The sequence below is a fragment of the Pan troglodytes genome, chromosome 3 (assembly GCF_028858775.2).
Source record: "Pan troglodytes isolate AG18354 chromosome 3, NHGRI_mPanTro3-v2.0_pri, whole genome shotgun sequence".
NCBI lineage: Eukaryota > Metazoa > Chordata > Mammalia > Primates > Hominidae > Pan > Pan troglodytes.
The window spans coordinates 187,791,203-187,804,081 of record NC_072401.2 but is presented as its reverse complement, the minus strand read 5'-3'; the positions used below and the strand labels follow the sequence as shown (position 1 = coordinate 187,804,081).

Below are 12,879 nucleotides of genomic sequence, written 5' to 3'. Positions count from 1 at the left end.
CTCTGCTATCAGCTAGACTGCCTCCCATGTGGGGAGATGTGTGTGTGTGTGTGTGTGTGTGGTGTGATGTGGTGTGTGTGTGGTGTGGTGTGGTGTGTGTGGGGTGTGGTGAGGTGTGTGTGTGGTGTGTGGTAGTGTGTGTGGTATGTGTGAAGGTGTGTGTGTATGTGTGGGGTGTGTAGGTGTGGGGTGTGTACATGTGTGGTGTGTTGTGGGTTGTGTATGCATGTGGTGTATGTGTGTGGTGTGTGTATGATATGTGGTGTGTGTGGTATGTGTGCATGTGTGGGGTGTAGTGTGTGTGTATGTGTGTATTTGGTATGTGTTTGTATAGTGTGTGGTGTGTGTGTGGTGTATGGTGTGTTTGTGTGGGATGTATGTTTGGTGTGTGGTATGTTTATGTGGGGGGTGTGTGCAGTGTGTGTGTGAGTGGTGTGTGTGTATGTGGTATGTGTTTTCTGTGTGTGTGGTGTGTTTGTGTGGGGTGTGTGTTTGGTGTGTGGTGTGTTTGTGTGGGGTGTGTGTTTGGTGTGTGGTGTGTTTGTGTGGGGTGTGTATTTGGTGTGTGGTGTGTTTGTGTCGGGTGTGTGCAGTGTGTGTGCGAGTGGTGTGTGTGGTGAGTGGTGTGTGTGTAGTGTGTGTATGTGGTATGTGTTTGGTGTGTGGTGTGTGTGCGTGGTGTGTGTGTAGTGTGTGTGTATGTGGTATGTGTTTGGTGTGTGGTGTGTGTGCGTGGTGTGTGTAGTGTGTATGTGGTATGTGTTTGGTGTCTGGTGTGTGTGTGGTGTATGGTATGTGGTGTGTTTGTGTGGGGTGTGTGGTTGTGGGGGGGTGTGTGGGGGGATGTGTGCAGTGTGTGTGTGTGTGTGATGTGTTTGGTGTGTGTGTGAGTGGTGTGGTGTGTGTCTGTGTGTGTGTGTTGTTTGACATGGCTGGGCTCCCTCCAACTATACTATAAATTCTGTGTAGCTCAGGACTAGGAATCCTGCCTTACCCGTGTTCTCTGCTCCCCCCACAAGGTGGGCAGTGGAAACAACCTCCTTGGCACCACTACAGGCCTCGCGTGAACAAGTGTATCCTTTCCAGCCTCACCTGCGACCACATCTCTCAATAAAAATGCAATTCAAGAAAAATTTATTAAGCGCTCAGTATGTGCTGGACCCTGTAGTAGGAGCTCTCGGGTATTTCTATGATTTTATCCTCACAATAATCCCTTGGACAAGATAATAATCTCATTATAAGCTAAGGACACTAAAGTTCAGAAAAGTTAAACAACATATCCAGAAGAATACTCCTCTCAGGCCTCTCGATTCCTAATCCCCTGTTCTTGCCACTATGCTGCAGTTGCCAGTTTCTTATCCCCTAAACTCAGCCCAGTCACAGTCCCCAAACAGGCCCCATCTTTTACTCATCCACGCCTTTGCTTGGCCTGAAATGGCCCACCCAGAGTTCTCTCCCACAAGAGCCTTGCTCATTCCTGCTCAAATTTTACCTTCAATGTAAAAGACCAATCCCCCTCCTGTAATCAGAACAAATCACTCTCTCTTTGATTCTTCTACAAGGTTTTTTTTGTTTTTGTTTTTTTTGCGCGACCCTCACAGAATGTATTGCACCTGACCCTGTGTCACGGCTTTTGTATCACTAGGATTCACCTCTGTATCTCCTCAAAACGCCTCAACTACAACCAATAAATGCTGAGTAAGCCCAATGTATACTCATTGGTTCTTTTATCACTTTGGTGGAAAGAAAGGAGAACATTTATAATTTTCAAACTAGCTCGAAATATTAGGGGAAAGCATTTTTTTAATCTCCCAAAATGTAGAAAACAGCTTCACATCTCAGAGCAGTGCCATGTGGTAATTCTGTTAAACTTCATGAAATAATCACATTGCAAACAGACCCGAATATCATTGTTTTAAATAGAAACTGATGTTTATTTTCCATCGGCCTTATTTCCATCTTGCTGGTGGCCTGTGGAAGAACAGCTTGAGACCGCTCAGTGGTTGATCCTCCTCATTCAGGGGCCTGAGCGTTGGGAGCTGCAGAACAGGCTTGCCTGGCAGGCTGAGTGCTCCAGTCTGCAGTAGGGACGGCTGAATAGGCACAGGGGGTACCCGCACCTTCAGAGCAGTCTGCAGCCTCAGGCTGAGCAGCAGTGCGTGCAGGGGCTGGGTCTCCACCCTCAACCTGGGCGGCAGTGTGTGCAGGGGCTGGGTCTGCACCCTTGGGCTGAGCGGTAGTATGCACAGGGGCTGGGGCTGCAGCCTCAGGCTGGACAGCCGTGCACACAGGGGCTGGGTCTGCAGCCTCAGGCTGGGCGGCAATGCTCAGCAGGCACTGGAGCAATCTGTTCCCCTGAAACTCCCCCTTGGCCACAGCTGCATCAGCAGCAGGCTGCTCTTCCACCTCAATCTCTTCAGGGTCTCTGCAGAAGCAGAGGTCAGGCGTGGACTCCCATGGGTGTCCCTGGGGGATGGTGTCACGCATGCCCAGAACTCCCTGAGCCAGCAGCCACCCCTTCAGGCCCACTGAGTGAGCTCCCTTGTTGCACCGGATGGTGACTTCCACACAGCACAGAGGAGAATCTGTGTTCCACAGAGCAATGGGAGGTGGGTTAGCCAAGACGCCTCTCTGAGAGGCAGGTGGTCGCCTGGGATCAGTAGACATGGGACCAGCAGACATGGCTCCCGGAAGGCTGCCTGGGTCTGGCGAGGGAAGTTTCCAGGAGAGAAGCGGCCAGCAGCTGGAGTGGCTCTGGTGGCAGCAGTGAGCTTCAGCACAGCCTGCCGGCCAGTGTTCCTGGAGCAAGACAGGGACCTCAGCAGGGTTCAACAGCAACAATGGCACGAGCTGCCAGCAGCAGCTTCTCCCAGGTCCCTTCAGATTTATGACAGAGATGCCGTCGCTGGTCCGTCCTTTTGTGGATATACTGCTCCATCTGGAAGCCGAGGGTGGTGCCGCCTGCGTGCGCTCCTACCGCAAGGAACTTGAGCACATCCTCGTCCTTCAGAGGCAGGACGTCAAGGGCTCCAGGCACTGTGACACCGTGAAGGTTTCCCTTTAAGTTACCATGGAAAGCCTGCATGGACCCCTCTGCGGGCAGCGTGGAAAGCAGCCCCAAATATCTCAGTACCGCAGTTTAACAGAACGACAAACTGAGGTGAGAGACACACAGAGTGAAGGCAAGAGGGAGAAGGGTGTGAAAGCACCGACCTGGGGCGGGTTCGGACGAGAAGCCAGGGAGATGCCGTGAGCCTCGGAGCGTCCGGACGGGGGGCCACTGGCTCCATCGGCGTGAGCGCGTGGAATGAGGACGTGCGGAAATCTGTTTCCAGCCACTTTCAATGTTTCTCTCTGTTTTTTCCCTTCTGTGTCAACAGAAGAATCAATATTACAAGAAACATCAGATTATCTAATACAAATACTTAAAATTCACTCTTGAAAGAGAATATGTGTGCTTGAGCTACCACGAGCCCATGCTACGGCCACTCCACGTGTTACCACGGAGGGCAGAGACCCCTGTGGAGCAACTGGCTGCTGGAACTGTGGTTGCAGGGCTTGGAGAAGCAGATCACACAGTGGGCAACACAGATTCTCAGCACATGATAAAGCCCAACTAATTCCTTAAATACTGGAAAAAGAACAGGATTTAGGTTAACGTGATTATTGCCTTATTGTACAAATTGATTAATAAAACTGGTCATTAATGTCCATCACTGACATTTTTATGATTTTTGTTCAATGTTAAGTTTAGAGAATATTTTGTATGAAGTAAGAGGATTAAAGCATGATTCAATTAGCGATGTTTACATTTTACATTACAGATAATGTCACGAACAATGAAAAACAAATCTCTCATTATTAGAGAGTAGTTAGGTAAATTATTTTTACTATAACAAAAAACGTGACTTCTAGCCTTGTTCTTGTGTATTTGTGTGTTTTCCAGACTGCATATGCATTGCTATTTTTGGGGGAGAGATGGTCTCGCTTTGTTGCCCAGGATGGAGTGCAGCGGCACGATCATAGCTCACTTTTAATATTGAATTCCTGAGCTCAAGGGGTCCTCCCATCTCAGCCTCCTGAGTAGCTGGGCCTACAGGCACGTGCCACCATGCCTGGCTAACTTTTTATTTGTATTTTTTGAAAAGACAGGGTCTTACTATATTGCCCAAGCTGAGCTGGCCTTGAACCTCTGGGTTCAAGTAATTCTCCTGCCTTGGTCTCCCAAAGTTCTGAGTCACCATGCCTGCCCTGCATTCTTTTTTTTTGAGATGGAGTTTTACTCTTGTTGCCTAGGCTGGAGTGCAGTGGTGTGATCTCTGCTCACTGCAATCTCAATCTCCACCTCCTGGGTTCAAGCAATTTTCCTGCCTCAGCCTCCCGAGTAGCTGGGATTACAGGCACGTGCCACCACGCCTGGCTAATTTTTGTATTTTTAGTAGAGGTAGGCTTTCATCATGTTGGCCAGGCTGGTCTTGAACTCCTGACCTCAGGTGATCTACCTGCCTCGGCCTCCCAAAGTGCTGGGATTACAGGCGTGAGCCACCGCACCCAGCCAGCCCTGCATTATTTTTTATAACACAAAAAACAATAGCGTCCTTTTTGAAGGCACTAAAGAGCACTCATGAGTAAAGTCAGAACACCCACTTGTCTTCTCACTGGTCATGTTCTAGGTCTGGCCAAGCTGGGGAGCAGGAGCCCAGGGCCGAGGAACAGGGACTTTTTCTTTTCATTAAGCTAAATTCTGCATGTAAGTACCTGTGAGTGTAGTTTCCCAGTGTTTTCTAATCAGCTCTTCCAAAAGTTCTACCATATTTGTCCAGACGTGATCAAACACTTCTGCTGCCACGGCATCTTTGACACAGTCACGCGGGGAAACAGGAGGAAGTCCGAGTTCGTGCCATTTCCTACCGGGCTGAGCTGGTTTTTGTTCAAGACATTCATCATCACTAAGAATAAAAACCCACTCCAATTACTAAAAGATCAATGCTTAGAGTTAAAATAATTCTATCTACACACATTCATGTATGTACATGTATACATATATTAATAAACATTCTTTGTTAAACAGCATCGTTCTTTTTTAACATATATAATTTTTGTCCATTACACATGAATAAAAACAAGAAACCAACTCTTGGTTTCATTGATCTTTCTTTTTTTTTCTAGTCTCTTCATTTATTTCGGCTCTGAGCTTTGTTATTTCCTTCCTTCTACTAAGTCTGGGCTTAGTTTGTTCTTTTTCTCATTCCTTCAAGTATAAAGTTAGGTTGTTTATTTCAGATATTTCTTTTTTCTTAATGTAGGCATTTATTGCCATAGGCTTCCCTCTTAGAGCTGCTTCTACTGTACCCCATAAGTTTGGTTTTAATATGTTGTGTTTCCATTTTAATTTGTCTCATTATATTTTTTGATTTCCCTTTTGGTTTCTTCCTTGATCTGCTGCCTGGTTGTTGAGGAGCAGGTTGTTTAGTTTACACATATTTGTGAGTTTTCTAGTTTTCTTCCTGTTATTGACTTTCAGTTTTGTACCACTGAGATCAGAAAAGATGCTTGATTTCAGTCTTCTCAAATGTGTTAAGACTTGTTTTATCAGTGTTACTTTTTAATGTGCCAATTTTCAATCATGGGGCAAATTTTTATCATGTAATAGTTGTAGTTTTTGATTAAGAACAAAATACAAGGCTGGGCACAGTGGCTCACGCCTGTAATCCCAGCACTTTGGGAGGCCGAGGCAGAAGGATCACGAGGTCAGGAGATCGACACCATCCTGGCTAACACGGTGAAACCCCGTCTCTACTAAAAAAAAATTCAAAAAATTATCCGGGCGTGGTGGTGGGCGCCTGCAGTTCCAGCTACTCGGGAGGCTGAGGGAGGAGAATGGCGTGAATCCAGGAGGCGGAGTTTGCAGTCAGCCGAGCTCGCACCACTGCACTCCAGCCTGGGCGACAGAGCGAGACTCCGTCTCAAAAAAAAAAAAAAAAAAAAAAAAGAACAAAATACGAATTTAGTACAGAGGCAGGAACTCCCCTTAGGCCCTTTTGGGCAGCCAGGGCTGGGGAACCTGGAGCCCCCAGGACCAGGGCTGCGAGGAGCCTTGTCTGCTTTTACAAGGGCGCTGAACACCCTCTTCGCTGCTCCCGCACGTGCACCGCCTGCTAGGAATCCAAAAGCTCTGGGGAGTACATTACTCTCAAAAGAACAGAAATCTTTTGGGTGAGTAAAAAATACACAAAACACTTAATGAGCATACGATAACAATAAATGTCAAATAAATTAATATTATTTTATGAGGTCAATGTCAAATAAGATTCTATTTACTCCTCTTTTCTGTCAAAAGCGAAATACTCCTCAATCTTTCCATCCACATGGTAAACCTCTTCTTCCAGGGATGAACGTGCCGTTAGGTCAGCAACCCCTGTGTCATCAGGGCCTGGCAGGGCAGAGGCTGAGAGCGCTGCTGGGACTATTTGAGAGCCAGAAACGCACAACCTATGGGAAAAAAATAGATTCTACATGGGAGTTTATAGAACACCAAGAACGCAATGCTTAAACGATCATGATGGATCTTTCAATTATCTGTAAAGTACAGAATCCCCGCCCCCAAAACGGTTGAATATTACAGTGGACAAAACTCATGTCCTTAAAAACACTTTAATACATTTTTAGTGTATTAAATAATAATACACTATTGTATTTAATACACTATTGTATTAAAATAATAAAATTTTTAAAAATTAAAAATTTTTAAGGGCTTCTTAAAAGCCTAAATTATTCTATGAGTTTGTACCCTCTTTGGTTGCAGTGAAAGGACTGCATTGTGTCATGGCACACCAAATATGTGTGAATGGCATAGAGTCGTCAAAATCTGCTAGTGAACAGAAATGACAGGACAGAGCTTCATTTCTCCTGCTGCCACCGCCTGGAGGCTTATAATCCATCACAGTGAGGCGGTTTCCATCCTGCACCCAGTCCACCTTTCACAGCGCCTTTGGAACAAACGTGGAAGGTAACTACCATGTGTGTGCATGTGTGTTCCATATATATATTACACATCTCTCTATATACACACATATACACCTATCATCAATTCAGAATCAAAAGCTTCTTATAAAAATTGTTCTCTGTACCTGCCCTTCATCAGAATCTAAATTTCCAAAATGGGTGGAGCCAAGGCTTATAGATGAGATAAACATGAAAAAGTATAACTAAAATACAGCTAACAATACTTTTTGAGAGTCACTTATCTGAACATACTCTCTGATGTTGCTGCTGTGTCCGCAGGCACTGAGCGGGGGTCTGTGGACTGCGGAGGCAGGAGTGCTGCCCTGGAAATGCTGGACGCCTTCGTCAGTGGGCAGGATCAGCTGTCTTCCTAATACTCTGCAAGGTCAAAGAGAAGCTACTGACATTTTTGATCAGACAAAGGGAAAATGTTTGGAGATTTTAAAAGTAGGAGACAATGATTTTGAAGGCATGTGTATGATAAGATGTGTATGGGTACGTGGGAAGCATCACGCATCACAGAAGTGTGACTTTGAGAGTTTAGGCCAGACTGTTCTTCCACTGACTCAGTCTCAGGCAAGGTTCTCAGGCTAATTTCATTTGTTTGTCTTTCATTTGCAAAACAGGATAATAATGGTTACCTTGCAGGGCTGATGAATGGCTTAGAGATCATATATGACAGACTCGGGTGTCTAAGGCAACACTGGGCACAAAGAAGCCCTCCATACATATTAACTAATACACAGTTAAACACAAACATAACAAGAATACAAATATATAAATATGCACACTTGGCTTATGTACCTGACAATCTTTTCCCACCTTCCCTCCATTTCTATCAATGATGTAAGACAGCAGTGACAAGAATAAGTGTGAGCTCCCGAATTTCTGATGAGTGATCATCCCCAGAAAAGTGAGTATCCACAACTAGTATCTAGTGGACATATCATACTCTTTAGGGCAGGTGGCTTATTAAGGGTTGAAAAGAAAAAAAAAAAAAAACCCTAGTTGGTCAAGATTTCTGTAAAAGTTACCTAGTGAATGTAACCAGGAAATCCAGCCACATTTACATGAGTGTTCTGATGGATTCTCCCCAGACAGAATCCAGAGGAACTCAGGTAACTTTGATAAACTGTCCCCCAGTACGTTGGCTGAGTGACTGAAAGATAAGCTTGCCTTTGGCCGGGCGCGGTGGCTCACGCCTGTAATCCCAGCACTTTGGGAGGCTGAGGCGGGGGGATCACGAGATCAGGAGATCAAGACCATCCTGGCTAACACGGTGAAACCCCGTCTCTACTAAAAATACAAAAAATTAGCCGGGCGTGGTGGCAGGTGCCTGTAGTCCCAGCTACTGGGGAGGCTGAGGCAGGAGAATGGCATGAACCCAGGAGGCTGAGCTTGCAGTGAGCTGAGATCGCGCCACTGCACTCCAGCCTGGGCGACAGAGCAAGACTCCATCTCAAAAAAAGAAAAAAGAAAAAAGAAAAGAAAAGCTTGCCTTCATACCCAATCCGTATTCTCCATCTTTGATATGAAAAGTAACACACGCTCCTCCCTACATAAGGAATGGGTGAGATGGGAAGACCCATCTATCCAGCCGTTCAGCAAATCATCTCTGCCCACCCTCGCTGTGTTCTGTGATGAAGACAGACATGTGCTGCTCACACACAGTGAATGTGAAGGTAAGAGGTGGCCTCCACCATTCTTGCATTCCTATATGTGTCATGCCCTTCTCAGGATGGGCTGAATTTGCTTCTCACAAATTAAAAGGCGCTTGAGTACTGGAATGTCTCAGTATTTCCTCAGACACCGTAAGAGGAAAGTGATCTCTCAGTGAAGGACTGCGCTCTGCATCCATATTCTGACTGGGCAGGCACTTTCAGACCAAATGTACTGAATGTATCGAGGCAGGTCAGGGGTGGGTGCTTCGAAAACCCACCCCAGAGAACTTCCACCAACAAGGTCCCACCTCAAATGGAGGGATCTTCTTGTCCACTCCCCGCATTCGGCCAGCAGACTCTGGGTCTGAGGGTTCACTTTCCCTTCAAATAACATTTCCTCCACCTCCCAGAGTAACCGCTGCACTGACTGTGAACTGGCTTCGTCAAATTCCTAAACAGAAATGCACACTTGGTTACGACACTGCAAGTTACAGAACTGCGGGCTTCCGGATCAACGCTACTTATACATTTACTGTCACCCACTATGTAGGAGGGTGCATCACTTGGTAAAAAGACGGTGGCTTTGCAGTCAGACACACCTGTGCTCCAGCTGTTACCTTTCTGAGAAATGCCATCTCATTCTGAGCCTCGGATTCTTTTACTGTTAAATAGAGAAAACTTCTGCCACGGAAGTTATGAGACTCGAGAATTCGCATAGATAGAGGTATAGATGGACATGTTCATACTGCCACAGACATCAGCGTAGACACACAGACACGTCCACATCTGTATGTCTGCAAACACAGGCAGCTCCTCACAGAGCTGTGCCTGACACACCTAAGCACACCTGCAAAATACAAGATTTTTTTTTCTTCTGGTGATACCATAGAAAAGAAAATTACTTTTGTAGAAAAGGCCATTAATCTCCTTAAATCAATGAACTGGAAAAAAAAATCCTTAGTTATCCTAAGAAGTGTGGTTATCAGGGTGAGGCCTGAGTATTAATGGAAGCTATACGAATTTCCCTGGTAATTCCATTAAACGTTGTACTAAAAGAATCCTAGAATTTGGACAGAGTAAAGCAGTGGTGCTCAGCCTTCTACCAAGGAAGGCGGGCTTGAGGGGTGGCGGTGAGTGGGCGTAAGGGAGAGGAAGGAGGCAGCTGCCCCTAAGTAAGGGAGCTGCGTGCGTGAAAGGTCCTCCTAGCAGTGCTGAGCTGAGTCCCTTTCAGACCCCCTCGGTGCACCTGCCCTGCCGGCTCCCCTGAGAATCACAGCTGCACAGCTGCGGACAGAAGCGGATTCCCATGTGCAGTGGGAGTGGGGAACCGCTTTTAAAGAAAGCAAAGAGGCCGGGCGCAGTGGCTCATGCCATGGGAGGCCGAGGCAGGCGGATCACAATGTCAGGAGTTCGAAACCAGCCTGGCCAACATGGTGAAACACCGTCTCTACTAAAAATACAAAAATTAACTGGGCATGGCGGTGCACACTTGTAATCCCAGCTACTTGGGAGGCTGAGACAGGAGTATTGCTTGAACCTGGTAGGCGGAGGTTGCAGTGAGCCGAGATGGCACCACTGCACTTCAGCTTGAGTGACAGAGCAAGACTCTGTCTTAAAAAAAAGAGAGAGAAAAGGCCGGACGTGGTGGCTCACACCTGTAATCCCAGCACTTTGGGAGGCCGAGGCAGGCGGATCACGAGGTCAGGAGATCGAGACCACCCTGGCTAACACGGTGAAACCCCGTCTCTATTAAAAATACAAAAAAATTAGCTGGGCGTGGTGGTGGGCGCCTGTGGTCCCAGCTACTCGGGAGGCTGAGGCAGGAGAATGGCGTGAACCCGGGAGGCGGAGCTTGCAGTGAGCCGAGATCGCGCCACTGCACTCCAGCCTGGGCGACAGCGAGACTCTGTCTCAAAAAAAAAAAAAAGAGAGACAGAGAGAGAGAGAGAGAGAAAGCAAGCAAGCAAAAAACAACAACAACAACAACAACAACAACAAAAAACCCAGCATAAACGAGGTAAAACAGAACACCCAAGGTGCTGCAGCCAGGTGGGCCTTAAAAAGGAGGGCTGTGTCCTGGGATCCACGGAGACCCTTGGAGGGAGGAGGAGGGAGGAGACTGGAGCCAGTGAGCTCCTGAGCAAGCTGGAGCAGTGGAGGCAGAGCTCGCCCAGCCAGAATCCCAGGCTCACACAGACAAAAGCAGTTCAGAGGCAACAGCCCCCCCAGGGGTAGGAGGTGAAGGTGAAATATCCGACTGGGAATACTGGCGGGGAGTTCTCTAATCACAGTGGCTGTCACAGCTTTTACTTTTCCAGCATTTTTTTCTTATTCAAGTCCTGAATTTCCGGCCATGGATACCATCCAAGAAGTCACAAGGAGCACACACCCAGAGAGCCGACTGCAGGGTGGAAACAAGAAAACTGCGGGCAGCTAAGACGGGGCCAGAAGGTCACGAGGGAGTTCTGTTTTCCTCCACAGTTCGTGATCTATTATTTTCACATGTAACATGTACATGCTTTTACATGTATGTACATGTATGTATGCAATAGGTCATGCTTTTATAATTGGTAAAAATAATTTTGAATATAAGGAAGCAACTCTTCACTATAAACTGTAATTACAAGATTATCCAAAATATTCTGAGACATACGTCATCTCTCCAGGAATAAATGGAGCCCCTCTCCGTGGATGAGCCGGTGGTAGAGCTCTGTGTGGCCGACCCAGACCAAGAGGTGTGGGCTCCCGTGGGTGTATGGCTTCCGCTGGAGGAAAAGGATGACAAGGATTCGCTGCAGGAATGAACATGAGCAAAGAAATCACATTTGCTGGAAGGGCTTGGATGGCTAAGTGGCTTCACTTTTCTGAGCCTGCTTCCTCTTTCTTTCATTAAATATATTTATTAATTTCACAGTATACTAATTTTGAAATATTTTTACAGTGTGATGTTTACACTAGGTTAAAAATAAAACTGCATCTTACTTTTAGAAATTCATGGCCAGTCACTAACTTCCTTCCCACATTTGTTACGGGCATTTTGTGATTTTGTAATCTGAAGCAATGAACAAGGTGAATTCTTACCAGGTGTATTTATCAATGGCTTTCTGCACATTTCTTGTAAAATGCATAGGTAAAGAATCTTTGCTCCTCACAGTAAAACTGTGCCTTCTACGTCCTTCTGACAGTCCTCTTCTGGAAATAAAATAAAACATGACAAGTCTCCCTAATGTAATAATATAGTTTTATTCATTAAGACTTTTAAAATTTCCCTTTTATACAAAGTTGCTCCTCTCGTTCTGCCACATCCCTCCAAACCCACCTGTGCATGAGCACACACACACACACACACACCCCATCCTGATGAAACTGAGACTTAGGATGTCATCATTTTTCTTTTTCTTAAAATCAAGGTTGCCATTAACCTATATGTACCTTTATGTGAACTGAAGACAACATCAACTTTTTGTGACTCAGCCAGAGAAGGAAAAGTTGCCCCAAACAGTTCACAGTATTTCAGGGATTTCAGGTCCCAGTTGTCCCTTGACCAGGGACAAGGGACTTACTTACAAAACCCAACCATCCCTCCAGTAAAAAAGTCATTAATCCCATATTAATTAAGAAGCATCAAATTCTTTAGACTCAGAGGCCACACAGACACCTAACTTGCTTTAATGTAGCATTGCAGTTTGTGGGTATACTGAGTTTTCAAGAGTTAGAAGATATTAAAATTTAATGAAGAACTAAAACAGAAGAAATATCTAGATGTTAAATAAACTATTAAGCCTAACTGGTGTAGCACAGTTCCTGTTAATCATTGAAATGTCCTTTCAATGAACCGCTTAAAACATTTACTTCCTCTAGTCAAAATATCTTCCTGATGTTTAATAATCAACAACTTCTGTTCTTCAATAGAAATCTTATTTTCCCTTACAAATAAAACATATATTAACATAAGATATGGTCATGAATCAGGAAAAACTTCAACTTTCAATATTTCTAGTTAGAACACCACTCTAAAATGCATTTTTAAAAAGTTTGCTTTTGCTTTCGATCATAAGGCTACCTAATTGATCTCAGCTCACTGCAACCTCCGCCTCCTGGGTTCAAGTAATTCTCCTGCCTCAGCCTCCTGAGTAGCTGGGATTACAGGCGCCTGCCACCACGCCCAGCTAATTTTTGTATTTTTAGTAGAGACAGGGTTTCACCATGTTAG

General features: G+C 45.7%; 1 protein-coding gene across 16 annotated transcripts in view; it reads right to left on the bottom strand.

Annotated features, from left to right (window-relative positions):
• FAM149A (family with sequence similarity 149 member A) overlaps positions 1-12,879 on the bottom strand; it is a 68,249-nt gene that overhangs the window by 11,893 nt on the left and 43,477 nt on the right. For 12 of the 16 annotated variants that reach the window (XR_001717341.4, XR_001717343.4, XR_001717340.4 and 9 more), the window contains 7 exons: positions 11,748-11,858; positions 11,320-11,458; positions 8,975-9,117; positions 7,258-7,383; positions 6,322-6,492; positions 4,759-4,949; positions 3,214-3,368 (listed from right to left, as the gene is read on the bottom strand). Coding sequence is in view for 9 of the 16 variants with exons in the window: in XM_016952643.4 (XP_016808132.3) it covers positions 3,214-3,368; positions 4,759-4,949; positions 6,322-6,492; positions 7,258-7,383; positions 8,975-9,117; positions 11,320-11,458; positions 11,748-11,858 (1,036 nt within the window). In the remaining 7 variants the exon portion in view is untranslated. The remainder of the gene's footprint in view (positions 1-3,213; positions 3,369-4,758; positions 4,950-6,321; positions 6,493-7,257; positions 7,384-8,974; positions 9,118-11,319; positions 11,459-11,747; positions 11,859-12,879) is intronic. The other 4 variants (XR_001717342.4, XM_054683581.2, XM_016952644.4 and 1 more) reach the window with 1 other exon arrangement.